At 46.6% G+C, this 26,864-nt stretch overlaps 1 protein-coding gene across 2 annotated transcripts in view; it reads left to right on the forward strand.

Moving 5' to 3' along the window:
• The window catches only part of DHX35 (DEAH-box helicase 35), a 64,024-nt gene extending 37,436 nt beyond the window's left edge, over positions 1–26,588 (forward strand). For both annotated transcript variants that reach the window (XM_044918615.1, XM_044918616.1), the window contains 11 exons: positions 326–536; positions 4,469–4,593; positions 7,337–7,391; positions 10,189–10,284; positions 12,071–12,165; positions 13,864–13,941; positions 15,466–15,595; positions 18,430–18,511; positions 19,975–20,046; positions 22,219–22,330; positions 26,235–26,588. In XM_044918615.1, coding sequence (XP_044774550.1) covers positions 326–536; positions 4,469–4,593; positions 7,337–7,391; positions 10,189–10,284; positions 12,071–12,165; positions 13,864–13,941; positions 15,466–15,595; positions 18,430–18,511; positions 19,975–20,046; positions 22,219–22,330; positions 26,235–26,279 — 1,101 coding nt within the window. In that variant the 3' untranslated portion in view covers positions 26,280–26,588. The remainder of the gene's footprint in view (positions 1–325; positions 537–4,468; positions 4,594–7,336; positions 7,392–10,188; positions 10,285–12,070; positions 12,166–13,863; positions 13,942–15,465; positions 15,596–18,429; positions 18,512–19,974; positions 20,047–22,218; positions 22,331–26,234) is intronic.
• Positions 26,589–26,864: the final 276 nt, after the last annotated feature.

Raw genomic sequence — 26,864 nt, forward strand, 5'->3', positions numbered from 1 at the left:
TTATTATGGGCCAAGCACCAAGCTGTAATTGCTTTATGGATATTTCACGTTTGATGCCCCCACAACCCAGCAGGGGGTGAATATTCTGTAGATGAGGGACTGGCAGGAATTTAAGTAACTTGCCCAAAGTCACACCTTGGAGAATTCAAACCCAGGGCACCCTGACCCTAAGACTCCTGTTCTTTCCAGTATATTAAACTGCCTCTTACAGATTCTACACTGTTGGACATATCTTTAATAAATCTTTTAGGATTTTGAGTAGTTTCTTAAAAGTGAAAAGAACCAAATAACTTCTCTTTTTACTTTTCTTGCTGTGGGGACTTAGGTGATAGTGGCCACCAATGTGGCCGAAACCTCCATTACAATCAGTGGGATTGTGTATGTGATCGACTGTGGCTTTGTGAAACTCCGAGCCTACAATCCCAGGACGGCCATTGAGTGCTTGGTGGTGGTCCCGGTGTCCCAGGCATCAGCCAATCAGCGCGCAGGACGTGGTGGCCGCAGCCGCTCGGGAAAATGTTACCGCCTTTATACAGGTTAGTGTGGCGTTCCTTCAGGGCTTTTGACTTTCTCCTAGTTAGTCTGAGCACTGGAGAGTATCACAGATGTTTCCCCCATGTGCAGAACTTCACATAAAATCCAGACTCCCCCGTCACCAGGCCCTCTGTCCCTTGGCCCCGCTGCTCTCTTTGCTACTGCTCCCCTTGGCCGAGGTTGGCCCATGAGTCCCCAGTTATTGCCATCCCCATTCCCAGCCTAATGTCTGGGTGTAGACCTCCCTGTAGTCTGAGCCACGTGTCTCGGGTCCTGTCTTTCTTACCTTTCCGTCAGCTTAACGTGCTGCTTTCTTATTCTGGGAAGAACGAGAATCCTGGACTTCTATGAGGCCTCACAGTGGGTTCCATCTTTGCCTCTGGTTCAGAGCATCTTTGCAGAGTGAAAATGGCAGGCTCTGTCCTGAGACCACTGATAGAAAGCAAATAGTTGTTCAGCTCCTGCTCTGCGCCAGGCACCATGCTAGGCTCTGAAGGAGCAAGATAAAATTATGATAAAGACTATCCCAGCCCTTCGGGAACTTTCTCTCCAGCTTGAAGGCAGCCTTGCCTTCGACAGTGATATGTCCAGAGCTTCTCTCTCTCTCTCTGTTTGTGCCTCTCTTTTGTGGGTGATGGCACCAAGATTTCTCCTCAGTTGTCCAGACTTAATTTTCACATTATTTTTAATCCTCTGTCCAGCATCCATCTGCGCTCACTTCCCAAATCCAGGGGTTTTGTCATTTGTCTCTTCTTTCCTTCCGGTAACCATCACCCTTGTTCAGTCCTTATTTTTTCTTGTAGCGAATGTTTACAGAGCACCTGCCGTAGGCCAGCCACTGTGCCAGGGTTTGGAGATCTTGGGCTAGGCGAGACGTGGTCTGTGGGCACGTGGTGGACAGCCAGGTGCTGGAGGCAGCCCTGCAAACAGGTCGGCATATTATGGTGTGATAGGGTCGCCATACCGGAATGAGCCTTGCAAGCAGAGCACAGGGAGTTATCCTACCGGGGAGGGCTTCACAACTGAGCATTTGTGCCTGATCTTACTGGCCACCCAGCGGTTCTCCAGGGGAAAGGAGAGCACCAGGCAGAGGGAATGGAATGTTACAGGTATGTGGTGGGGAGGAAGCAGGTAAGGGGAGTATCCATGGGAGGGGGCAGGCAGAGCCAGAGGCTAGGGCGATAAGGAGGAAAGATGGGAGAGGAAAGAGAGCACCGAGGGTTAAAAGGCATCTGGAAATTTAGAAGAAGAGAAAGTTTCAGAATACTTGAAAACAAATGTATTGAGGTGCAATTCATATCACATAAAGTTAACCATTTTAAATCAAACCGTTCAGTGGGATTTAATTACATCCGCAGTGTGCATCACTGCCTCTGTCTAGTTTCAGAATATTTCCCTCACTCTGTACCCATTAAGCAGCTTCTCCGCACTCCTCCCTGGAGACCACCAGTCTCTTCTGTCTCCATGGGTTTATCCGCTTAGGATATTTTGTATAAATGGGATCATAAATATGTGACCTTGTGTGTCTGGCTTCTTTTATTTAGTGTAATGAATGCTAAATGTTTTCCAGGTTCATCTCTGTTATATTAGTGCTTCATTCTTTTTTTTTTTTTTTCTTAAGAGAGGGAGAGGGGGATTGGGGGCAGGGGGGAGAGGGAGAGAGAGAATTTCAAGCATGCCCCCGCCCAGCACAGAGCCCAACTTGGGGCTCAGTCTCACAACCCTGAGATCATGACCTGAGCTGAAATCAGGAGTTGGCCGCTCAACCGACTGAGTCACCCAGGTACGCCAGTGCTTCATTCTTTTTTATGGCTAAATAATAGTTCGTGGATGGATATGCCACAATTAGTTTATCTATACATCAGTTGATTATTTCCACCTTCTGGCTTTTGTGAATAGCTGGTACTATGAAATTGTGTTTTGAGTACCTGTTTTTAATTCTTTTGAGCATATACCTTGGAGTGGAATTGTGGGGTCCTACATGTTGAACTTTTTGAGGAACTCAGGCTATTTTTAAAGAGGAAATGGCCTGCGTATCTCATCCTCCAAAGAAATAAAGTCACAGAATGCAGACTAAAGATAGGTCGATTTGGTTGAAAGGTCACCAGCCTCCTTAGCAGGAGCAGTTTTAGTGGAGTGGGGTTGGGTAGGGCCCACCTGACAATAATGGGGTACACTAGCATCCAGCCTCTAGGCTTTCTTGGCTGACTGGCTTTCAGATGAGCTTTCACAGGGTGTAGTCCTGAGCAGGGTGCTATGTGCTCAGACCCTGAACTGTTTCCCAGAATCCTCCAGGACTTTTCCTGGCTTATGTTCTCCCACTATCCACATACCTGCCCTACACTGCATCCCAGCTGCACTCCGCTCTTCCTAAACGCACTTTTTGTTTTTCTACATCCACATCTCATATCTTTGATACCTTCCCTTGGGCTGTTTCCTCCGCCCAACAGATCCCCCTTATCCTTCAAATCCTCTTGCAAATGACAACTTCCTCATGAAGTGACCTCACATGCCTTTTTGCAATGACTGTGTTTCCTCCTGCCCTGAGCCTCCACTCTCCTTCAGGAGGACTGTTCACTGGGACCTGGCCTTGGAGGTGACCGTTTTTGGTCTTGGTTCCAGGCCCTTTCATATCACTGAAGCTTCTGGAGGCTGTTCCTGCTGCTCCTGGCCCAGGGCCTCACACACTTGGTCTTCAGTAGAGTTTAATTGGATGTCATAAACTCTTGGGCAGCACTGTTTCCTGTGAGCGGCTTCTCAGCAGGGTCGTCCTGGTATCTGAGAACATCGATTCTCCCTCTGTCAGCAGTATGCTTGGAAAATGTGGTTATCCTACCAAAAAGCTATCCCCCAAACGCTCTTGAAACTCAAAAGGAATGTTCCATCTGGAACTTCCTGCTGTTGCTTGTTCTTCAGCATCTCCCAGTTAGACCCGTGCCTGTGGCCATTTCTATCAGTTGGTCCACAGAACATTGGTTATCTGTTCACTCACAACCTTTTTGAGAAAGTTCTTCAGTGATAGTGCTGTTTCTTCATGACACCTCTTGTTGTTTTCTTTCTCTAGTTAACAAAAGCCTTATGATCTGCACGGAGGTTGGGCCAGCCTCAACGTAAGGAGGGTGTGCAGTTAAAATGTTGACTGATGTGAGAGGGATTTTGTGGATGGAGCCTTCTCTATATAATCTGTAAGCTTTCTGAATATATACCAAAGTGATTCAATCTCTTCCTCCCTCTCCCCGTCCCCCTCACCGTCCTGTTTGTCAGGCTTTTATGAAAAGGCCTCCAGGGTCTCTTCCTCCCTACCCCCTCTCCTGCCCCTCCCATCTTGGCATCTCTATGCCTTGTGGTGCTTTTTCCTGTTGGAGGTCACCTTTTGTTCCTGATGGGGCATGTAAGCATTCGTTGATCTGTTTGGTGACCAGATTTTGAGTGTGATGCGGGCCTGGCTCGTTGGTTTTAAAAGTTAGATTTGGACAACTTTTGCTCTTTGTAAGATTTGGTCTTTTCTTATATTCTGGTTACCATTTTGGTGATTTACTTTGAGATTGTTCTTTGCTTATAGTTACAGGTCTTGCCTTCCAGACTTAACTGCAGCCCCAAGCAGAGGGCCTGGGTGCCAGTCGTGATCCAGCACATACCTGTGGCTTTGATTTCATGTTCTGCTGACAAAAAGCACATTAAAAAAGCATCCTATAGTAAAAGAACAGACTTGTATAAAGATATATTATTTATAAAGATATAAACTGTTAAGGTACCTTTTAAATAGAATGGTCTTTTCTAAATGTGAAACTACTCCGTGTAGTGATATCATATGCATCTGATCCTAGAGTCTTCAAGCCTGTCTTTAGAGAAGGAAAACTGTCCCGTGGGCATCATGATGATTGCATTTGATTGTGGCATTTGACCCCAAATAGTTCTGATTTCTTATCCTCAGAGGAAGCCTTTGACAAGCTGCCTCAATGCACCGTCCCTGAGATGCAGCGTAGCAATCTGGCGCCTGTCATCCTACAGCTGAAAGCGCTAGGGATCGACAACGTCCTCAGGTTCCACTTCATGTCGGTAAGTCCTGCCTTCTCTCTGGAATGCCCACGGGCAAATGTCGGGACATAAGATTAGAATGCATCACTTTTTGGTTTTGTTTTTGTTTTTTTTTAATTTCCCCTTAGCTCGGGTGTCGTGTGCCTACTTTGGACCAGGCCCCGTGCAGGGTATGGGGGAGCAGGGCCAGACAGGGCAGACACAAATCCTGTTCTTGCCTGGGGGGGGGTGGATGACAAGTAAGTGGGTAATTGCCGTGCGTGGGTCCAGTGCTCAGACAAAGGAAGGGCCCCCAGCCTGGTTAGTCTTGTGCGGAGTGAGACCTGAAACCCAAGTAGGACTTCACCAGGTCAGGAGGTGGGGAGATCCGGGACGGCGAGTGTGTGGAGGTCTCCGTGAGGGAGTGTCACAGCTGGGGGAGCCAGGAGAGCTGTGATAGAGCTGCGGGGGAGGTCGTCGTGGCTGATCGCCCTTCTGTTTATTTCCTGGGGCAGGTCCCTGGAGTAGAATTACTGGGTCAAACAGCCATAGTGTTTTGTACATCCTTGCTGTGTGGCCAGATTGCTGTAAGCTCCAGCAGCGCACGCTGCCCCACACAGTGCCTCTGCCATGCCGTGGTACTTTCTTTTAGAGGTTTGCTTCTTTGTTGATGTCAGGAGGGAGAAGGGAAGGGAGGACAAATATCTGTACCTTATTATTTGATTTCTCAAAAGACAGTTAAAAAAAAAAAACATTTATTGTCCACTTTATATTTCTTCTGAATTGTTAAGCCATTTATCTGTTAGAATTAGTGTTTATTGTGGTTTTTAAGAGTCCTTTAATTATTAAAGACATTAATCTTTGTTTATAGTATTTCTTACAAATGGTTTTTTAGTTATTTGTATTTTATTGTTTTTTAATTTATTTTTTTTTAATGTGCAGACATATTAAGTATTTCCACAGTAAAATCTTTCTATCTCTGTCTCTCTGATTTCTTCTGTTATTCCTGTTCTTATGAAGCACTTCCCCACATCTAGGTCAGTTAGTAAACATTCGGTCATATTTTCTTCTTGAATTTTTATGATTTGAAGACTAGCGTTTTATCTCTTGTTCTATCCCAGCTGCATTGTTATGTGGTGTGAGAAGCCCGGATTCTCAGATAATAAAGTCCCTCATGTCATATATGTCGTGATGAACCAGGTGAATGAAGGAATAGAAAATAGCAGTCTCTCTCCCAAAGAAAACAACTGTGTGTTTATCATAAGTATGGAAAAAATACACTCTTTGATTATTGGTGTGTGCAAGAAATTATAGAGAAGGTAAACAGTATATGCAAATTAAAAGCTTCAGAAAAGCCTCCCGTCTAAGATGAAAGAAAACATATAATGGCAAAAATGATATATCAGCGTCTCAAAAACTGCAGTTTTTCAAGCATCATTTGGAATAAATATCCACAGAAGAAAGAGCTAAAGGAAAGGAAGCCACACAAATAGTAAACTAACATTGGAACATGTTTGGCTTCTCTAGAAGAGAAATAAGTGCAAACTGAAATAGCTGTAAGGTACCACTTCACATTAGTTAAGTGATCAAACAGGAAGAAAAAGGAGAAAGTCCAAAGCTGACACAGTTTGGGAAAGTGGTTTCATCCTCCGCTTTAGTCCTGGAGGGCTTTCTGACGTTATTTTATGAGGCTTAGAAACGCCTGGTATTTCTTCTCAGGGAAATTTCTCCTGAGAAAAAGAGGAAAAGAATGTACATAGCATGATCATGTTTATAGTATCATTGTATATTAAATTTTTAAATAGAATAATGAAAATCATAAACTTTTGGACAACTGAAGAATGAGGAAAATACATACAAGTTCATCTTCATATATTCCCTTCTGGTTATTTTCTCCTGAAATTGTGGTTTTGTTTTGTTTTTTTTACAGTTGAAATCACAGGCCACATATAATTTTGTTTATTTAGCAGTGTTAGTTAAAGTAGCAAAGAACTGAAAACAACTCAGTTGCCCAGGAGGAAGACAATTGTGTATTTTATGGAGTATGACCTTGTTGGAACATTATGCAGCCATCCCAAGTAATCACTGTGAAGTTTCTCTGGGTTAACAAACAAACAAACAAACAATGAAAGCAGAAAACCATGCAGAAAAACAAACTAAAATTATACATATGCAGTCCTTCCAATTATGTTAAAACGTTCACATATGGTCCCAAATCAGATGAGGCTAGAGAGAAATACTAGTCAGTGTGTGTTTAGGTGAAAATACCAGAGATGTGATTTGGATCCAGAGAATCAGACCGAAGATCACAATAGCAGCTTTGCTTAAATTAAGGTCAGATTGCCTAGCATTCTCTCTTTCCAGAGATTCAGATTCTGCGTATGTCAGTTGCCCCCTGTGGGCGAGGCCTGGTGCAGTGTTACCCACCAGGGCTGCTGGAGTAGAAGGTTGAGACTGTGAAGGACAAAATCAGAAGTGTCTGATGGGGGTGTAGGACTAAACAGGAAGGTTGTTCAAGGTAGGGACCCATCACTTCTGGTGGAGGGGAGCAGGAGGGAGGGCTCCAAGAGGCAATGTTTAATCAAGCTGACATTGAAGACCAAATAGTAGTAAAGATGCTGAGAAGTAGAGAAAGGGCATTTCAAGGGCACCGGCATGAAACACAAGCACGGAGGCTGGTATGTATGGGGTACATAAGAGGGAAGAGTGGATTTGAGCAGGAAATAGTCACATTTTAGTCTGTTACCTGAAGAAATTAATTTAGGAGGATTTTTATGTTTTACAGCCCCCCCCAGCCCAGTCGATGGTTCAAGCGTTGGAGTTACTCTATGCTCTGGGAGGTACGCCTGTCTCTTATGTGTTCTCTGATCTGCTTACTAATAGATGGTATTGGTTAGGTTGTATTCACGTTAGGGCTCCTTAGTATCTTCAGGGATGGGACTGGTTCTCCCCATATATATAATCCTCTTAACAACCCTTAAGCTTCATGGAAATAAAAAGGTGGGACCATAATTAGATTAATAGTACATGAATCCCAGTTAGGACAATGAATTTATAAAGCATGTTGGTATATCAGGAGCTGTTAATAACCATCATTAGAGCTGCACCCCTGAAAGACATCTAGAAGATTCCCTACCAGTATTTCAGATGTTACCTCTCCAGGGCTATTTTTCAGTCCATCCACCCCATCCTAAAACCTCTGGCTTAGTGTTCTCTCCCTTTTCCCCCTCATTTCATTCCTGGAGGTCCCTGTGGGTGGAGAATTGGGCCGATGACCAGCCTGTGGAATTCTTTGGGGCAAGGAAACACCATGCTTTGGAAGAACCTCTATTCTCTTGTTTAAAAACGTAGTGTTTAAGGCCTTGAATTCACCTGTTGAGGAGGTACCTAACTTCTGTGAATGTTGCCCCAAGGGAACATTATATAATGTCTGGTTTGGTAGTAAGTTTCGGTGGAGGTTTTGTCCTTTGAGATTGTTTTGTTTGTTTTTAACATATTTGTTGAGGTAGAATTCACATACCATACAGTTTACCCATTTAAAATGTACAGTTCAGTGGTTTTTAGTATATTGACGGGGTTGTGCGACCATCACCCCAACTTTAACAGTTTCATCACCTTAGAAAGAAACCCTGTACCCATGAATGCTCACTCCCCACTCCCTTTCCCCTCTTCCCAACCCCAGGCAATATACTGATCTAATCTCTGTCTCTGTAGATTGCCTATTCTGGAATCTCACATAAATAGAATCATATAATCTGTGGTCTTTTGTGAGTGGCTTCTTTCATTCAGCATGATGTTTTCAAGGTTCATCCGTGTTGTATGTAGCATGTGTTGACACTTCATTCCTCTTTATTGCTGAATAATGTAGCATTGCATGGATTGGATATGCCACATAATATCCTTAGCCAGTGAGCAGTTGATGGACATTTGGGTTGTTTCCCCTTTTTGGCTAATGTAAATAATGCTGCCGAAACATTTATGCGCTAGTTGTTGGTGGACATTCCTACCAGCAGGGTATGAGGGTTCCACTTGCTTCACATGATAGCAAGTGGCCGACACTTGTTATCTGTCTTCTGTGTTGTAGGCATCCCAGTGGGAATGAAGTGGTATCTTGTGGATTTGATTTGCATTTCTCTACTGACTAATGGTGGTAAGCACTTCTTCATGTGCTTATTGGCCACTCTTAGATCTTCTCTGGAGAAATGTCTATTCAAATCCTTTGCCCATTTTTACTTGGGGTACTGTCTTTTTATTATTGAGTTGGAGGAGTTCTTTATGTGTTCTGGGTATAAGTTTCTTAACAGATCTGTGACTTGTAAATACTTCCTCCATTCTGTGGTTGGCTTTCTTCTTTCTTGATGGTATTTGTAGTGCAAAAGTTTTACGTTTTCATGTAGTTCAATATATGTATTTCTTCATTGTTGCTTGTGCTTTTGGTGTCTTACCTAAGAAACCATTGCCCAACCCATGGGCGTGGAGATCTCTCTTGGGTTTTCTTTAAAAAGTTTTTGTAGTTTTAGCTCTTACATGTAGTAAGGCTGTGCTCCTTTTTGAGTTAATTTTTTTTATATGGGGTCCATCTTCATTCATTACATTTGTGATACTTCCCCACAAAGGAATAGCCAATTACTGCTTTAAAAGATCGTCAAGTGAATTAAAAGGCCTTTAGGTGGGTCTGCATCAAGTCAGCCCAGAGTGAGTGTGCTGGAATAGGTTCCCATCCCTGTTCTCAGGCATGTGATAGGACCCTGAAAGCAGGGTTTCCTGGGATAGTCTGTAATGAGTATGAGAGAACATTGACAACATAGAGGTTTTCATTTGCATTGCTTTGCCTCTAATCCAACAGAATGAAAGTTGAAATATTTTCTGTTTCTTCACTGTCCTAAGTAAGCTGGAGAAGGCAGGGGGAACCACCCAACTTAATTTACAGGTACAAGCTGAATTGTCACCTTTCAAGAGATGATTATATGGGAACAGAAGAGAAACTACCTTTCCTGTCTCACTCTGAGCTCTGCAGCATGTATTTTAATGGTACATCTTGGGAATAGTCTGAATGGCAATAAAACAATAGTCAGCGTCTCTGGAATCCCATGCCTGAATATTGGCTAGTGGCACAGAGGCAAGGAGGGATGTGGGGAATTGGAGTCCATCCAGTTTAGTAAACTGCCCAGGAGGCAGTTGGATGAACGGTTCTGGTATTGGCATCCAAGGGAGATCTGGGCAGACGTTTAGATTTGTAGTCGCTGGCCTTGTAATTGCTCTCATAGTGTGGGAGTGGAGGGCATGGGATGTCCTTTTGGGACATCTGCACTTGCACTTGGAAGGAGCAGTCTCTGGGGTGGGTGAGGAGAGTGGGGAGCTAGAGGAGGCTGCAGGGCTGTTTCCTTGGAGTGAAGTCCTTGAATAGAAGCTATTAGAAGTATCAGTTTTTCAAAATTGGCTATTCAGGAGCTCAGAGGGGGTCTTTTCTTCTTTTAATGTAACAGCACTCTGATGTAAGATTGAGTTTGGTAGCATGATTCATCTTTTGGACACCTTTTCCTAGTGTACATCATCGTTTATCCTCCTGATAACCGTACATCTTCCAACACAATGGTACAGACCTTCTGATTTCTTTTGTTCTTGTTCTTACGGCAGGTCTGGACAAAGACTGTCGCCTAACTGAACCGCTTGGCATGAGAATCGCAGAGTTTCCTTTGAATCCCATGTTTGCAAAAATGCTGCTTGAATCAGGTAGGTAGAGACCAATAGTTCTCATTGATTCTGTCAAGGGATTAGTTCTTTGAATTTTGTGCACCCGGGGGAAGGGCATGATACATTCCGAGTAGTGAAGGAGCTTTCCTCTAACGCTGTCTGATTTGGGGCATGTTGTTAACTGGGGATTCTGTGTCAGTCACCATTAATTAATTCAGTAAACGCTTTTGTTTTCCTGGGGGGCCTAGAACGGACGCCTGTTTTTTTTTTCTTAAACAGAGAGGTTTTTTTTTTTAATTATGGTAAAAAATACATAAAATGTACCATTTTAACCATTTTTAAGTGTACAGTTCTGAGGCATTAAGTACACTCACATTGTCAATCCGCCCTTATCACCATCCATTTCCAGAACTTTTTCATCTTTTCAAACTGAAACTCTGTCTCCATTAAACACCAACTTCCCCATTCCCTCCTCCCCCCAGCCCTGCAGCCACCCTCCTACTCTGTCTTCATGAATTTGAGGATCCTGGGAACCTCCCTTCAGTGGAATCCTACAATATTTGCCCTTTTGTGATAGATTTATTTCACTCGACTTACTGTCTTCTAAGGTTCATTCGTGTCGTAGCCCATGTCAGAATGCCCCTCTTTAAGGCTGACTAGTATTTCACTGTGTGTATGTACCGTTCATCTGTCGATGGACACTTGCGTTGCTTCCACCTTCCGGCTATCCTGAGTAGGGCTGCTGTGAGCATTGGCATCCAAGCATTTGTTGGAGTCCCTGCTTTCACTTCTTTTGGGTATATACTTCCAGTGGAATTGCTGGATCATCCAATAATTCTATGTTTAATTTTTTGAGGCCTCACCATACTATTTTCCACAGAGGTTACACCCCTTTGTACTCCCACTGCCAGCATACAAGGGGCCCAACTTCCCTGACGCCTTCAGATGTTTGTGAGAAAAGGAGTAAGGGGCGAAAGTTCATAAGTTAGAGGTCAGGTCAGAATCATGACCCCTACCAGGAAAGGAAGTTAGAATTTTTTCTTGCTTTTGGCTAACTTTTAGATTCACTAGCAATTTACAGAGCTGTATTTCAGACTAAGCGTGGTGAGAGGTAGCTTTAGTTTTGAAACATCCAGATGACCTCAGGCTTACATTGAGAAACAGGACTCTTTTTAAGTTTCGGGTGGGGGAGCATGTCAGCCATGAGGCAGGAAGCTGTGGGGAGGACTACAGATGGGCAATTCACTGTCACCATCCAGTTCCCTGGTGCGCCGATGGCTGCAGACCCTGTTCCCAGGTGTGAGCAGCTGCTGCTCACGGAGTGCTGCCCTGGTCTAAGCATGCCTTAGGCTCGCTGGGTCAGGTGAGCCCTGTCAGGAGTGAGGTCCCCCCAGAGAAGGGTCCAGGAAGAGAGAGACCCCAGAAGGGACACAACCCACATAATCCCTGCCCCTCCTTTCCGTCTTGGATTTTGGCCAGGATCCTAGCTGTTCTGATGGGAGTAGGGAACAGGTGTGGAGTGAACCTGCCCTTAGGGACACGGCTCCTCTGGCCCCACCGTGGTGCACAGCGAGAGTCCTTGATGTCCCAGCTGCCTAGTATAGCAGCCCCTTTCTCAGAGTCTTCCTGGGCCTCTGTTCATCTGGGCCACTTATGGGACATTACATTCAGCAGGGTAAAGGGTTGATATGCTACAACTAAACAATCAAACTGTATATAAATATATGACTTTAGGTTTGTAGTATGGTGTAAGAAAATAACCAAATGTTTTTCACTTCTCATTGACAGTGCATATTTGAAATCAAACGTGCTTTTTGTTTTATAGGAAATTTTGGCTGTTCTCAGGAAATTCTAAGCATTGCAGCTATGATGCAAATCCAGAATATCTTTGTGGTCCCCTCAAACCAGAAGTCTCAGGCAGTAAGTCTAGCCTTTTCCCCAAGCCATTCATACCGGTCTCTTTCACTGTGGGCTCCCCTTGTTGAAACTCTCCGGGGACCACTGGCTGTGCAGATGGGATCCACTTGCATTCTGAGTGTTTGCCGTGTGCCTGACACTGTGCCAGACATTTTAGGTGCATCGTATTCCCTAGTGTCTTCCCCATAACCCTGGGAGGTAAACACTCTTCTCATCATTTTTAGAGGTGGAGGCACCGGAAGGTCACGTAACTCGTTTGTGATTGCACAGCCGTGGGGCAGTTGCCTTTCACAGTCTGGAGCCCCCGGTCTGAACTGTGACCTGCTGACCTCCCCATAAGGGAAACTGGCCTGCAGGCTTCTCCGGCAGCGACCTGGTGGCACACTAGTGACGTAAGGAGTCGTGCCTGGGCACAGCAGGCTGATTTTGGTGGTGGTGGAGGGGTACTCCAAGCCAAGGAGGTGGCAGGGCTCTGTCCAAGGCCCGGCACCAGAGACGCCTGAAGGAGCGAGCGCCGGGGAGACTGGAGAAGTCAGGCTACGCAGAGCACCCCGGAGGTGAGGCGCCCTGACAGGCAGGCCAGGGTGAGATCGGGGCCGGTTCCTGTGGGAAGAGTGAGATGTGGCAGCCTTGCACACGCAGGAGCTGAACTTGGACTTTCTTACAGGTGCTTGTCTTTTTCCTGACAGTCGTAACATGATAGATTATACCTTCCTGCCTCCGTGCTTGGTGGTTAAATCCATTTTCTCCCTTGTTTTTTTGTTTGCTTTTCTCTTAACCCTTCTGACAATCCTCCCTCAGAGCAGACAGACTCCTTTGTAAGATGAGGAACCTGAGGCCCTTACCACTGTCTGGAATTGCAGCATTCCCCTGCTGCCCCGGCCCAGTCTCTCCTCTGCTGTGTTCTCTAGCCCGTCCTCCCACCTGCTGTACCATATATTTGTGTGGTTTGCTTGTTTGGTTTTGGCTTCCACCGCTGTTGGATTCACTGCGACCTCCCAAATGCTTAGAACGGCGCCTGGCCTCTAGTAGTGCTCAGTAAATACCTCTTAACGAAGGAACGGATGGAAGGCAGGAAGGTGGCTAGGTAGGTTGGTTAAGTGTGTGGTATTTGATGCAAGGAGAAAATTCTAGAGATACTAAGTATATTTGTGTGCTTATGTATATATCGTCTGGGCTGTTTCTTGAACTCATGAGAGCAGGGTGGTGTTGCCCAGGATCTTACAGAAAAGAAAATTGAGGGATGTCTGAAAGGATTGTGCGGCTGGCGGTAGCCCCCGAATACAGAATGTCTACCACGCGCCAGGCAGCTGGCCCCCTGCCCTCCTGGAACTTACATTCTCCTAGGGCTGCGGGGGGCGAGGAGGGGTTCTTCTGAAAGAGATGGTATTGACTGGATAGAGGAGGAGAGAGACAAGAACACTAACATTTCTCTAATACTTCTGGCAGGTGTCATAGTGAATCATCTTAATTCCGCAGCAGTTTTGATAGGTTTAATAATCCCAGTTTTACAGTTAAGGAAGTTGAGGCCGAGAATGGGTAAGTTACCAATCTGAGGTTTTCAGGAGATGGCAGAGCCAGAGCTGGTGCAGACCAGGTCTTTCTGACTCTGCAGGCCACGAGCTATTCAGCATGTAATGTTACCTCCTGCACCAGAGGCTCACAGGAGTTGACTTCTAAATGTTGCTTTATTCTTTCCAGATTCGAGTGCACCGAAAATTTGCTGTGGAGGAGGGTGATCATCTCACTATGCTCAATGTGTACGAAGCATTTATCAAAGTAAGTACAGCTACCACTCGAAAGGCCCCTCCACCCCACTCAAGGTGATCTAGGAGTGAGGATTCCAGAAGGTCAAGTTTATAAAGGAGTGGCCGAGAGACCTCGGTATTTTTCTGTTAGATTATTGCCAGTACTTCTAATCCACGTGTGGGGTCCCTGCCTGGGTTTGTGGTGCCATTTTGCCTGGAAGAACACAGAAGTCGCCTCTGGTTGCCCCCGATGGCTAGCAGCACGCCGATGGCTAGCAGCAGGCTGGCGGCTCGGCCTCCCCGCTCTCCCCACCGTCTCACACCCACTGGTGCTGCTGGACGGCACTAGCAGACATCTGAATAGCAAGCCCGGTTTTATTTTCTGCCAAATAAGTGAGGCCAAGAGTGTGTGGTGTTGAGTTCAATCTTCAAAGCGGTCTCTGTGAGTCAACGGGGACCGGCTGTGAGGAACGTGTGGTGAGGACTCGTGTCTGTTCACACGCCCTACCCATATTTAGCCATAGGCTGTTAATTTTTATTGTGTTTTTCTGTAATATTCTTAACGTTTTGTAAAACTTAGCAAATAATACAGCTTAAGAGTCTCACCAAAAATTGCTAAGAAGAGAGCTCTAAAGATGATGAAAACCATAAGAAACCTCTTATGTAAAGGAAAGGGTGGGAGGGGGAAATTAGATATTTCAGACTTCCAGTATCTTGTATTTGTTTCTTAAATATTTTCTTAGAAGAGGAGAAATACTAAATTTTTGTTTCACCAGTGATCTAAGGGAGATTATTCATTTAATGAACAGTCTTCAGAAAAGCCTGATCGCTTCCTGAGATCATGAATTATGAGTTACGGGAGTTAAAATTCATTTGTACGAGCACAGTGTGCCGTCTGCACTCTGAAGCTCGCTCTGCTGGTGGAAAGTGGGCGCATGTCTGTATCACATTAGTGTATTTTCCTTGGAAAATCTCCTGTGGATGATATTTTCTTCTTTAAAATGCTTTCCTTTCTGGCTTAGAGTAGAATTTCAGAGTATATCCCCACAGCAATAATTTAATCTAAGACATAATGATCCTACTTAAGAATATAGAATAAGCACTGTTGATAGAAAAACCATATGTTGGGGATAAATAATAGTAATTTGCAAATTATTTCTAAATTGGCAAGTATCATTGCTCACCTGTAGTCTCCTAGAATGATGAACTCAAAGTTGCTCAAAGTTAATTTACAAAGACCCACAGGGAAGTGGGTCTTTCTGATAATTCGCGCCACTCGGGTGGGTATCTCAGATTGAAAACAGCTCTGCTTGTCAGTAAGTTCTCCTTTGACCTTTGGCACAGGAAGCGAGAAGGAAGAGCAGTCAGACGGTATGCATGGTGGTCAGCATCTGTTTAGGGAGATGGGGCAGAACGGGGACCATTAGGATGGGACGATCTTGTCCCACCACGTAAGCAAAAGGGGGAAGAGGAAACAGGGCACCTTGCAGTGTAGCTGTGGTTGAGAACTTGTCTGCGTTTCTCTCACTCCCCCTCTGTCTGGGTTGCCCTGTAGCACAGTAAAAACTCTCAGTGGTGTCAGGAACATTTCCTGAATTACAAGGGTCTTGTCAGAGCGGCGACAGTGCGAGAGCAGTTGAAGAAGCTTCTTGTCAAGTTTCAAGTGCCCAAGAAATCTAGTGAAGGTAAGAGCAAACCTCCATACCCAGCGACGCCCCATTCTGTGCTGTTCACTTGTATTCCCGGACGGTCCGTGCTAGGCTGGTGCAAGGCGGCACGGTGTGCTCCGTACCTTCCCCAGGCTCACACGGAATTGCCCGTGTCGGTGAAAAGCTGAGCGTGTGAAAGTAGCATGTTTTTTCCAGGGAGGTCTGTTTGTAGTTCTGAGGGCTATTCTTAATGGAAAAAAAAATTGACAAGCCCTGACAAGACTTCAGGATCATTAGCATTCACATCATTGCATGTTATGTAGTTAATTTCCCCATGTTGGCTTTGCAAGAAAAGTTGCTTTGAAGTGGACGATATTTAGGGCTATTCCAAATAAATTACATTTTATTTTCAAATGCAGACATTACTCATGAAGTCTGTGTGTTGAGCCTCAGCAGTCCCTAGGGTAAGACAGGAGTGCTGCGTAAGACATGGTCTCTGGCTTCTGGCTGTGACCGTGACTACCATTAATTGAGGACATGGTTATGCAATGGCAGGTGTGGTGTCACAGGTGACACTCTGTGAGGTGTGGGTGATACTGTCCTTATTTTACAAATGAGTCTCAAAGTCCTAGGGAGAAATTCAGTTGAGTTCAGGACAACACAGCTGGTTCAGCTGAGCCGGATCTGTGAGGCTTATAACCAGTGCTCTTGAAGAGGTGACCCATCTGCTCATTCACCGGCCATTGCCCAGTGAGTGCCAGGCATGCGCCAGGCGCCCTGACACCCTCAGCACCGCGAGTACCTGCTAGCATTCCATAAGTGCCGAGAGCAGGCCGGCGGTACGCCGAGTGTTCCTGCGTGTGAGTTCATTTAATGCTCACACTGATGCAGTGAATATATGCCTCTCATACCCCTATCTATAGATGAGACCAGTGGGCGAAGAGGCAAAGAGAAACTTGCTGAAGGTCACACAGTGTGTGGTGGAATCAGAACTTGAACTCAGGCAGTTTCATTCCTGCCATTTCAGCCTTATTTTTGCTTCTATCCTACTAGAAAGTGATTACAAAATGGGCAAGACATGGTTCTCTCAGGAAATAGTGCAGTGAAGGGAGAGATGGATGCAGGTAGACAGAGTGCTACAGTGTGAGGTCTTCAGCTCTCTTCGAAGTTAGAGGAGTAGATCCGTCAGTGCTTTAGGCAAACGGGTGGTGGATGTAATAGGAATGCAGGGAGGAGGGAATCCAGTGGGGCTGGGCCTGGGAGGTTGTAGAGCAGGCCTCGAGTGGTGGCCAGGTCCAGTCCAGCAGCCTGGTTGCACTAGCAAGCACAGGGCAGGGAGGCTGTGGAGACAGGTGCTTGGGGTGAGGGGCATATCAGATGCTCAGAATATTGATGAATGAAGAAGCTCATGGGAGAGGGGAGAGTTGAAACCGGGGTGATTGGGTAAAGTTGGTGTCATTGATAGAAACGGGGAAGCTTCCAAAGGCAGCTGACTGGGGAGAAGCTCACCTAGTGCTTGTCATCTAACAGACAGATGACAGCCTTACTTCTCTATCTGTGTTTCTTAACCTGTTTTTCATTATCAACCTCTCACTCAGGAGAAAAGTGACATTAAATTTAAATTCTTCCTAACGAGAGAAATTAAACATGAAGGAAAATACGGTTTTGTAAAGTAGGGTTGAGCCTTGGTGGGCCACAGCCATGGCAGTATCTAAGATATCCCCCCTTTCCTGCCCCCAAGAGCCAGTTTTCATCCCTTTGGAAGCGATATCCCCCTAATAAGAACGTATGTTCTACAGAGAAGTTTCTTTTGGGTAGCAGCTGGAGAGAAGAGACTGAATCTTGGATCAGGTTGTGGTTAGAAATGTAGATTTGAGATTTATCAGTTCTGTGCTGAGAAACAATAGAGAAAATGATGGAAACACAATAAATTATGTACAAATTTAAAATTTCAAGATGTTTAAAGAAAAAGCAAATAGTAAAAATATTTTTAGCAGACAAGAGATGAAAAATTAAAAACCTTATCATAGAATGAGTTCATTTAACATGCTTAAAAAAAAAAGAGTTTCCAAGATGATATATGGGCAGAGGGACAGAAAACTCAGAAAAGAAGAAACACAGATAATAACTGGTAAATGTACAGTAATAGAAGGGGTACCTTTTAGCCAAATCATTGCCAGTAAGAATGCGGTGACGCTGACATTGTTATTTTATGCACCACTAAGAAAAAAAGTACTGCCAGTTATAATTACAAAATGCTGTCCTGATTTCAGTGAGTTAAAGGGGGAAAAGAGAGGGAGTCTTAGAATTGATGAAATGCAGTATGTTGTTAAGCCACACACATGACATTTTCCTTTGCGTGATCATTTAGAATGTATCCTGTGAAAATCATCTAATAAATGGTTGGGCTCTATCCTTGGAAGATGTTTACTGTAGCAATACAGACATCAATTAAAATGGGGCATTTGAAAAATGGTGAAGAATTACGTGCTGTAGCTTATAACCACAGAAATAATGTGTCTTACGGAAGAAATGTAAGATTTTCTCCTAAAAAGGAGTTCTTGGGGTCACTGGCCAGCCCGTGGTGTGCTCTCTCGGGTTCTGGTGCCCGGCCTTTCCCCTGTCACCCTGTGGCCTGGTGGGGTTGGGGCATCCTGAGTTAAAGGAACAGTCCAGCTTCCTTCAACAGCCATAGATGGTGCCAGGGCAGGCATCCAGCACCGGGAGGCACGGGGCTGGGGCTGGTTCAGGAGAGGTTTGTGAGGTGGCTTGAAGCAGCCTGGGCTGGGGCCTCACTGCACAAGCTTGAGCACGCGGAGCATAGGGCAGGCAAGGGGCTTACCCGTCACTCTGTTTGCTGCCTTGTGCAGGTGATCCGGATCCAGTCCTGAGGTGCATTGTTTCAGGATTCTTCGCAAATGCAGCAAGGTTTCATTCTACTGGAGCTTATAGGTAACATGATATTTTGTGAAGGCATTTGTTAAAGGAGAAATCTTAAAAATGATCCAAACCCCATAGAAAGCTGATGTGCCAGGAAAGTACAGCAATTAAGTTAAATAGGTTTTCTTTATCTCCTTCCAAAGATGAGTTGAGGTTAACTACATAGCTTTCAGCATAATATCTTAACTTGATGGAAATGATTCTCACATATTCAGCTCATCCGTATGTTGTGGAAGGATGATAATTACAAGCCTGGAGGCTGGAAATATTTCCATTCTAATAACAGAATAATAGAACTGGAAAGGACCATTAGAGATGATCTTTCTTGGAGAAACTACCCCGGCAGTTCATTTTGTTTCTTGAGACCTGTGGGAAGTTGTGGCCATAGTTGCCATCTTTGTATGTTGGCAAGTGTTTCTTCATGTGCTGGATGTGCCTCCTGCCACAGACCACAGCCCATTTCTTCCATTTCCACTTTCTGGGGAGAAAATCACTGGTCACCCATGCCCTCCTATTAACCTCAGGGCCTCGGCTCATTCTGGTCCAGAGCATCACCCGCGCCTGTTTAAAAGTGCATCTGTTTTTTCATACGGAAGTCATCCCAAAGGCTTCCTCCCCAGCTTTTCTTTGCATTTCCTTCATGTATTATTTTGTCATTAGTCTTTTCCTCTCAAAGAATACTACATTCCTGTTTTCTGAGGGGAAGTCGGCTTCAAGTCAGTCCCTTTGAGGCAAAAGTTCAGTGTCGATCAGCTCAGGCCACCTGGTAGCACAGCCAGGACCCTGGGGTGCTGATTTTATCACAGAGCTGGAGATGGGCTCACTCATGGTGCTCGAAGCGATTCCCTGACACACAGGTCCCTGGCACCCACAGAAACACCCCATAATTAGGGTTTGGGCAGCAGCATCCTAATCTGTTGATGTTCTCTTGTGATCTGATCTTACCAATAGTTGTGTGCTCGGTAATTATTTTTTGAATTAAATTGAATCTAATCTGAGTTGAAATTTGAAATATTATGTGAGAGACATGGATAGTCTAATACTGAGCTTTCTTTTCCCCCTATTATTATGTCCTCCATAGCCTTTATCTTTACTATTTAATTTTAAATAGAAACATTTTTATTTTTCTATTCAATAGAAAAGTTTATACAGGTCACCATATGTGTTATTTCTGTCCCTAAGGAAATTTTTTTGAAAGAGAACGTATGGAAGATAAACATGAAAATGGGCAGAGCAGTATATTTTCCATGTTTTTTCCTGAATAGCCACATGCTGCTTTTTGTATGATTTGTTCTTGACTTCTGGGGTGGCAGTGGGCGAGGGGTCAACCAGGGCACTAGAGAAGATGGAGAGAATAGTTTGTTGGAGTGAAGTACCATCTGCATGCATTTTTTGATAATATGAAACACATCTGTGGAAGAGTCCCACTCTAAGTATTTCAGGCTGACTTCAGATAAAATTCTTCTGTTTGCAAGGACTATCCGTGACGATCATGAATTACATATCCACCCTGCCTCGGTCCTCTATGCAGAGAAGCCGCCTCGCTGGTAAGCCACCGCCTGCTTCTGAGCCTTGTAACTGCTCAGAAGGCAAGGCCTGGTTCTTGTTCATCCCCGGGTCCCCAGGCCTGGCACAGCGCCTGGCATACACGTTTGTTGACTTTGTTACACTGAGTCATCTACAGAATTTCTGCTCTTATCAAAGATTTCCTTACGCAAATGGGGATATTCCTCTCCCCACTCGTGTACTCAGCAAACTTTCATCCTCACCCAGAGACTAGGTCCTAAACCCTACACTGGGCACAGCGATGTGGAGGTGGATTGGGGTTCTGGGCCACAGTCCTGATGGAGACACACATTCAGACAGATTCCAGCAGCTCAGGAGAAGGACCTGGTGTGGGGGGTGTAAAGCACTGAGCTCGGTACCTCACGTGCCAGGGAGAGTCAGAGCTGGCTTCGTGGAGGTGATGACATTTGCTCTGGGGCCTGCAGACAAGAGTTTTCAGGCAGAAAAGGATGTGGAGGGAATACACACTGAGGCAGGAGCAGAAGTGAAGGCATGGGAAGGTGAGGGAAGCTCCTTTCTGGGAAGTGGGGAGTCCCTGGTGCAGCAGACCCAGGCTACCCCAAGGTGGTCTGTGAGATGGGACAAGTCTGGGGCCGTGCCTGTGAAGAGATGCACACACAAGTTAGGAGGCATTTAGACCTTTTAATAACACTTCAGTCAGTTAAATTTTTGTCTGCTGCCCAATTTGGTAATAAATTGGAGCCTGTCTTTTGTATGTCTTCTTGAAATCTCATTTTTCTAGTAATTCATTTGTATTGTGTTTTAGAAAAATATTGCTCTCATAGTGGATTAGAAAATTTAAAAACAACAACTGGTTCTTCCCCACAGATCAGTGGAGAAGGTGGAGAGAGCGCGGGCCTGGGGAGGGGAGATAATGGTAAAAGAGAGAGAGGGCAGAAAGGTCCACTGTGAGGTCCTTGGCGTCCTGGAGTAGTGGTTTCCAAAGTGCGGTCTGCAGGCGGGCATCAGCATCACCTGGAAGCCCGTTAGAAATGCAGATGTCCAGGCCAGGCCCAGCCCTTCTGAATCAGAAACTGGGAGTGGGGTCCTGTTTTAACAAGCCCAGAACCAGGTGGTTCTGATGGGTGGTAAAGCTTGGAACCCTTTCCGAGACCTGTGCAGATCCAGAAGCTGCTTAGCTGGAGCCAGACTTGGTCAGGCAGTTTTGGGTTTAGAAATGTTGCCTGATGTCCATCACCACGCAGGGTGAGTGGAAGAGGGAAGCAAACCTCAGTTCTAGATCCTTTCCCAGTGGTTTGCCAACTTTGGGTTGACTAATTTGGGAGTTGCTTAATTTGGGAGACTTTTTTTTCCTGCTTCGTTCCCAAGGAGCCCTGAAGGGCAAAGAGAACATGGCTGAATAGAGCCAGTCCTGAAGCAGCCCCATCACCTTAGGGTGGTGAGGGATCACCCTTCCCCTCCGGCCTCTGCAGAGGGCCCCCCCCCTCACTGGGTCCGACTTTCAGCAGCTGATCGTTTGCCAGCTTCCAGGAGCGCACAGTGGCAGCGTGGCGGGTGTTTATGGTTGTTAGGGAAGCCCTGCGTCAGCACTTCACATAGCTCAGAAACTGATGTCTATCTAATACGTGCACTTGGAAATCTGGGGATTTGAAATTATCTGCTTGGCTCTTTGGTGTCTTTTACCTCAGCCTCAGGCAAGGCCCCCGCCCCTCCTTTTTTTCCATGAGTAGTGGTATAATTTATGTACAGTGAGAGTATTGACAACTGTGTACACCCATGTAACCCACACTCCAAATAAGATGTAGAGTATTTCAATCTCTCTAAAAAGTTCCCTTGTGTCTCTTTACAGTTAATTTCTATTCCTTTTCAGAATCCGGTAAGCCTTTGCTTCTCTTTCTCCATTTTCTAATAAAGTCAGTGCTCTGTTGAGAGTTCTGTAAATGCAGACTGAGAATCCAGAAGGGTCCTGCACTGAGAGTGAGATGTTCTGGAAGTCATGTCTGAGCTGTCCTGTAAAGTGGACACACTGTTACCCACCAGTCAGGTCATGAGGCAGAAGGGCATTTGTTTAGTGTAGCCCCCGGCACACGCAGTAGGTCCCTGGGAAAGGGGGACACTCACCAGCCCTGCTTGCTGTGGTTCTGGGTTCTCACCATAAGGTTTAGGAAACTCCTGTTTTCTCCTGGTTTCAGGGTTATCTACAACGAAGTTATACAGACCTCCAAGTATTACATGAGAGACGTGACGGCCATCGAATCTGCGTGGCTGTTGGAGCTGGCTCCACACTTCTATCAACAAGGAACGGTAGGGGTGAATAGAGACTATCCCTCAAAACACCTAGTAGCTGCCTCTTCATATTTCTAAGTGCACATTGATTCTCCAGTTTCATGGCCTAAATTTGTTCTCCCCAATAGTGCATGGGGTGGAAAGGCCACTCCCCTATCTCTTCCCCACTCTGGGTGAAAGCACTATACTCTTTGATCATAGTGAAGTGCATTTGGAAATGCATCCCTCCAGCTTATAAGACAAAAAAGAGAATGTATCTTCGTCTCTTCCTCTCCCCCTCTTGCTTTTCTTTCTTCAAAAGAAATTCTGTCACACTTTGGGCCATGTTCACAAGGAGTGGCACAAATATTCTCTGATGAAGATTGACTCACAAAGAATATAAACGTGTGCAAGCTTACACCCAAGGTGGTTTACCCAGCGGTGGGTGCTACCGTGCATTGGTATTCCTGTGTATACTCTTCTTCCACGGCAGGCCCTCGTGTGGGACCAGCAAGGTAGTGAGCCTTGTAGAGGAGATGCATGGTCTATTCATTGGGATGGGTGGGGAAGGCCATACATTCTTCTAACAAGATCTTTAATTGAGTGGTGGTTATATTTGGAAGGCTGGCATGAAAACAGGTAAATCAGCGTTCACAAACTTCCACTGACTCATTCTGTTTGGTCTGCATCATGTTTTTAATTAGAGTGTTTAGTGTACTCTTAATGCAATTACTGATACGGTTTGATTGAAGTCTGCCACGATGCTGGTTGTATTCTATAGTCTGAATTAGTTCTTTTTCTTTTTTTACTGCCTATGCTCTGTGTTGCCCATGCCTGAAAACAGTTGCCTTAGATACTTCGTTCAGTTTTACCACTGTTTACCCCAGAAAGGAAAGTCCAAACCTCTTACTTCATCAGGGCTGTAACCAGACTGCCGTGTTTTCAACCCAAAACTTGGATTGATGGGTGTATTTATTTATTTATTTATTTATTTTAAAGATTTTATTTATTTGACAGAGAGAGACACAGCGAGAGAGGGAACACAAGCAGGGGGAGTGGGAGGGGGAGAAGCAGGCTTCCCGCCGAGCAGGGAGCCTGATGCGGGGCTCGATCCCAGGACCCTGGAACCATGACCTGAGCCGAAGGCAGACACTTAACGACTGAGCCACTCAGGTGCCCCTGATGGGTGCATTTAAAAATTGGGAGATTTCACAGTAAATATGGATTTTAGGCTTCTCTTAAAAGAAATGGTACGTCTGCCAGCACTGGGGCTGGCAGGGCTGCCTGGGTGGCTCAGTCCTTTAAGCGTCTGCCTTCAGCTCAGATCCTGATCTCAGTCCCGCATTGGGCTCCCTGATCAGCAGGGAGTCTGCTTGTCCCTCTGCCCCTCCCCCTGCTCCTGCTCTCTCTTTCTCTCTCTCAGATAAATAAATAAATAAAATATATTTTTTTTTAAAAGAAGGGAAGAAAGTCTGCTGGCACTGGGCCCGAGTTACTGCTTGGTGGCAATCAGCAGGGGCCAAGGAACGGCTGCTCGCTGGGAATGACGCTGTCCAGGTGCCATGGTCCTGTTTCACTTGTTAGCCTCACTTGCTTGACTCCTGGAAACATTTGAGTTGTGACCCTGTAAATGGAAGGCTCTTCTCCTCCCTCGAATGTCAGGGGAAATTGTCCTTTTAAAACCTTCTTAAAGTATTTAAATTGTATCCAGTTGGATGGAAACTGTTTGAAGCCTGTATAGTTCTTCACACATCCTCATACAGATGCTGCAGCTAGAAACCAGGTCAGCTGCAGGCACCAGGCACCGAGATGCATTCAGAGTATTGTCTGTGCTGCGCTGGGCTGACAAGAACACACCTCAAGTGCGAGAGTGTCTTTCCCCCAGAACCTCTCAGGCGGGAAGCAGCAGACTTCAGAAGTCCAGGAGGAGTGAGGAGAACTAGAAGCTGAGAAGCGCTGGTGGTTCAAGTCGGAGGATGCGATTATTCGAGGGGGGTGAACCTGAAGTTGTCTTGCATCCATTTAGATTCTCGGAGAACGGGATTAACCTAGAAGCTGAGTCATTTTCCCTTCTCATCTCAAAATCACAGTTCAGGCCCACCAAGCTAGAGCAAATAGCCCCGGAAGTTGGAAGGAAGTGACAACCCCCGATGTCTGCGTTGGCCTCTTCTCTCCAGATGCCTGTTGTCCCACTCACTGGTCCATTCCCATCACTGCCTATGAGCCGCGTATTTTTAGAGATGCCTGGATCTTACAAGTCATCTGGTGCCACAGCTTCATCGTACGGGCAAGGGCCCCGAAACCCCCCAAGAACCTTGGCCCCTTTTTACCTAAGCAGTCCATAGGTACTTGCACTGTTAACTTGTCGGAATGAATGGATTTCCCCAAGAGCCCTGCAGGTCCCCACTGGCCGCCCATGTACGGTAGACGCTCCTTTGTCGAACATATGGCCTCCCCCCACCCACAGAGGGTCCCTGGCTCTGTTCCTGGCACCTTTCGTGACTTTCCATTGCTGTTGTTTTCAGAGTGTCACTCTCGTCCTGTATGAAGGCCTGAAATGGTCCAGAGTTGGCTGTGTTTATACTCCGCATTCTTCTCAGAAATGAACACCAAAAATGGTCCTGTGCACAGGCCCGATGACATCAGCCCCGTGCCCAAGCAGGGCTGAGAGTGTCTAACAGTAGCTGGAGGGGTCCTCTCGGGTAAAGTGCAGGGAGGAGAGAAACGACCGAAATGCAGCAAGACCCCCAGCTGGAGGGAACAGGGTGGCCTGCTCAGAGAGTCACCTGCCAGTCCTTAATTTTGTGTCCTGATTCTCAGAGGTGTCCTTGGGATCTAGGAAAAACCCTCTTAACCAGGGCCTTTGCAAGAATCCATACTGGTCCTTTCTCTAGCACACACGGTTAGAAAGGGACTTCCTACCTCTGTCACATTCACTCTCTCAGTGGGTACAGGTACTAGACGGTGTGTTATGTCTCCTGCACCCCACATTCTTTCAGGGCCTGTGGTTCCCCGTCAGCAGTGGCCTTGCTATCTCAGCCCACGTGGGTGTGTGGATGTTGGTTGGGCACTGAGCGTGTTGGGGACCAGCAGTCAGGTTGGGAGTTCCTCATGTGAGGATCCCACTGCATGTTAGCGTATCTCTCGGTTGTTTGCTTAGGATTATTGAGGGGGTACTAGGGATACCTCAGTCGGTGAACAGAGGTCCTTTATTAAAAGCTTCTGTTTACATACTCTGCCTTAAACGTGTGCTTTAGGATTTCCAGCACTTCTGGCTTTATCTTCGAACACAAAGTATAATTGTATCACTAAATCCTATTATCTGCTGCCCGTGATTATGTTATGCATCCTGTGTTCTTTATACTGGTAGGGAGCGATGTTTCTGAAAGGAAAGGGTGGTGCTAGGAGGTGTTCTTTCCCTGTTTGTCTTCCCTCGTGTGCATTTGCCAGGGGGTCCGTGGGGGCCAGGGCCCTGAGCACATGTATCTGCACGTGGAGGTGCTTGGTGAAATGGTGGATCTCCTTGTTCCTATGGGGAGGGTACCTTTCCTTGACCGTTTATAAGAAATTCATAGAAACGTGAGGTGACTTCCAGCCCGAGCCCAGTCCCCTGAGCACAGGGGTTTGGCTGTGGTGCTGTCCTGGGGGCTGGGGCAGAGGGGGAGCGTGTCCCATTGACACCTTCTCGCAGAGCCCTGGGTGACCAGGGTCGGCCATGGTGGGTTGGGCCTTGGGCTGCTGGGCCTTACCGAAGGTCCATCACCTTTGTTGGTTCCTTGGGCTTTTCTTCCCCTCCACACTGCTTTCTGAGGGGCACGGCATCTGCCGAGAATGTGCGAACCAGAGGGCAGTGCTGGCGTGGTCTTTGATGTGGGGGTCTGGTTGAAGTCCAGTCTCTCTGTCTGAGCAACCCCTAACGATGATGGTTTCTCTTCTCTTGCAGCACCTGTCCCTCAAAGCCAAAAGGGCCAAGGTCCAGGACCAGTGAGCGGAGCTCAGCTGCCGCCGCAGGGGGCTTGGCGCCCTCTCCTCCACACTGGGGTCCCCCGGCCCTGGGCAGCGAGCTGGCCTCGGCTCACGTGGAGTCTTCTGCTGCTCTGAAGTGGGCCGCAGCCTGTTTGTTAGCCCCTTCCTTCCCGCTCCCCTCGGCATCTGCGTTCCTTGCTGGGATCCCGGGGGCGTTCGTGCACGAGCGGGCACCCCGCTGCGCTGCACCCAGGCAGAGCGGGAGTGGGCAGGGCCGTGCTCTCTGCTCACACAGCGCCCCCACCGACCCAGCATGCCACTTCCGACTGGCGCCCGGTTCTGGCCCAGCTTCGTCGTGGGGCACGGGGAGGAAAGCTGGCCACGGCGGGCTGGAGCGCTGGGCAGGGTGTACGGGGAGGTGTGCGGGGCTGCCTTGGCTTTCCCTGGCCGGGCCCCGGCTGTGCTGCTGGGTGTGATCGAGCGTGTGTCTGCAGACGGGTGAGACGGCCCCGCAGGGTCTGCCGCATCTCTGAGGGGCGTGGCTGGCCGGCGCAGGGGCTCCCAGACCCAAGCAGCTTCGGTTTTCCCTCTGCGCCGTGACCCTGCC

The sequence above is a fragment of the Neomonachus schauinslandi genome, chromosome 10 (genome assembly GCF_002201575.2).
Source record: "Neomonachus schauinslandi chromosome 10, ASM220157v2, whole genome shotgun sequence".
Lineage (NCBI taxonomy): Eukaryota > Metazoa > Chordata > Mammalia > Carnivora > Phocidae > Neomonachus > Neomonachus schauinslandi.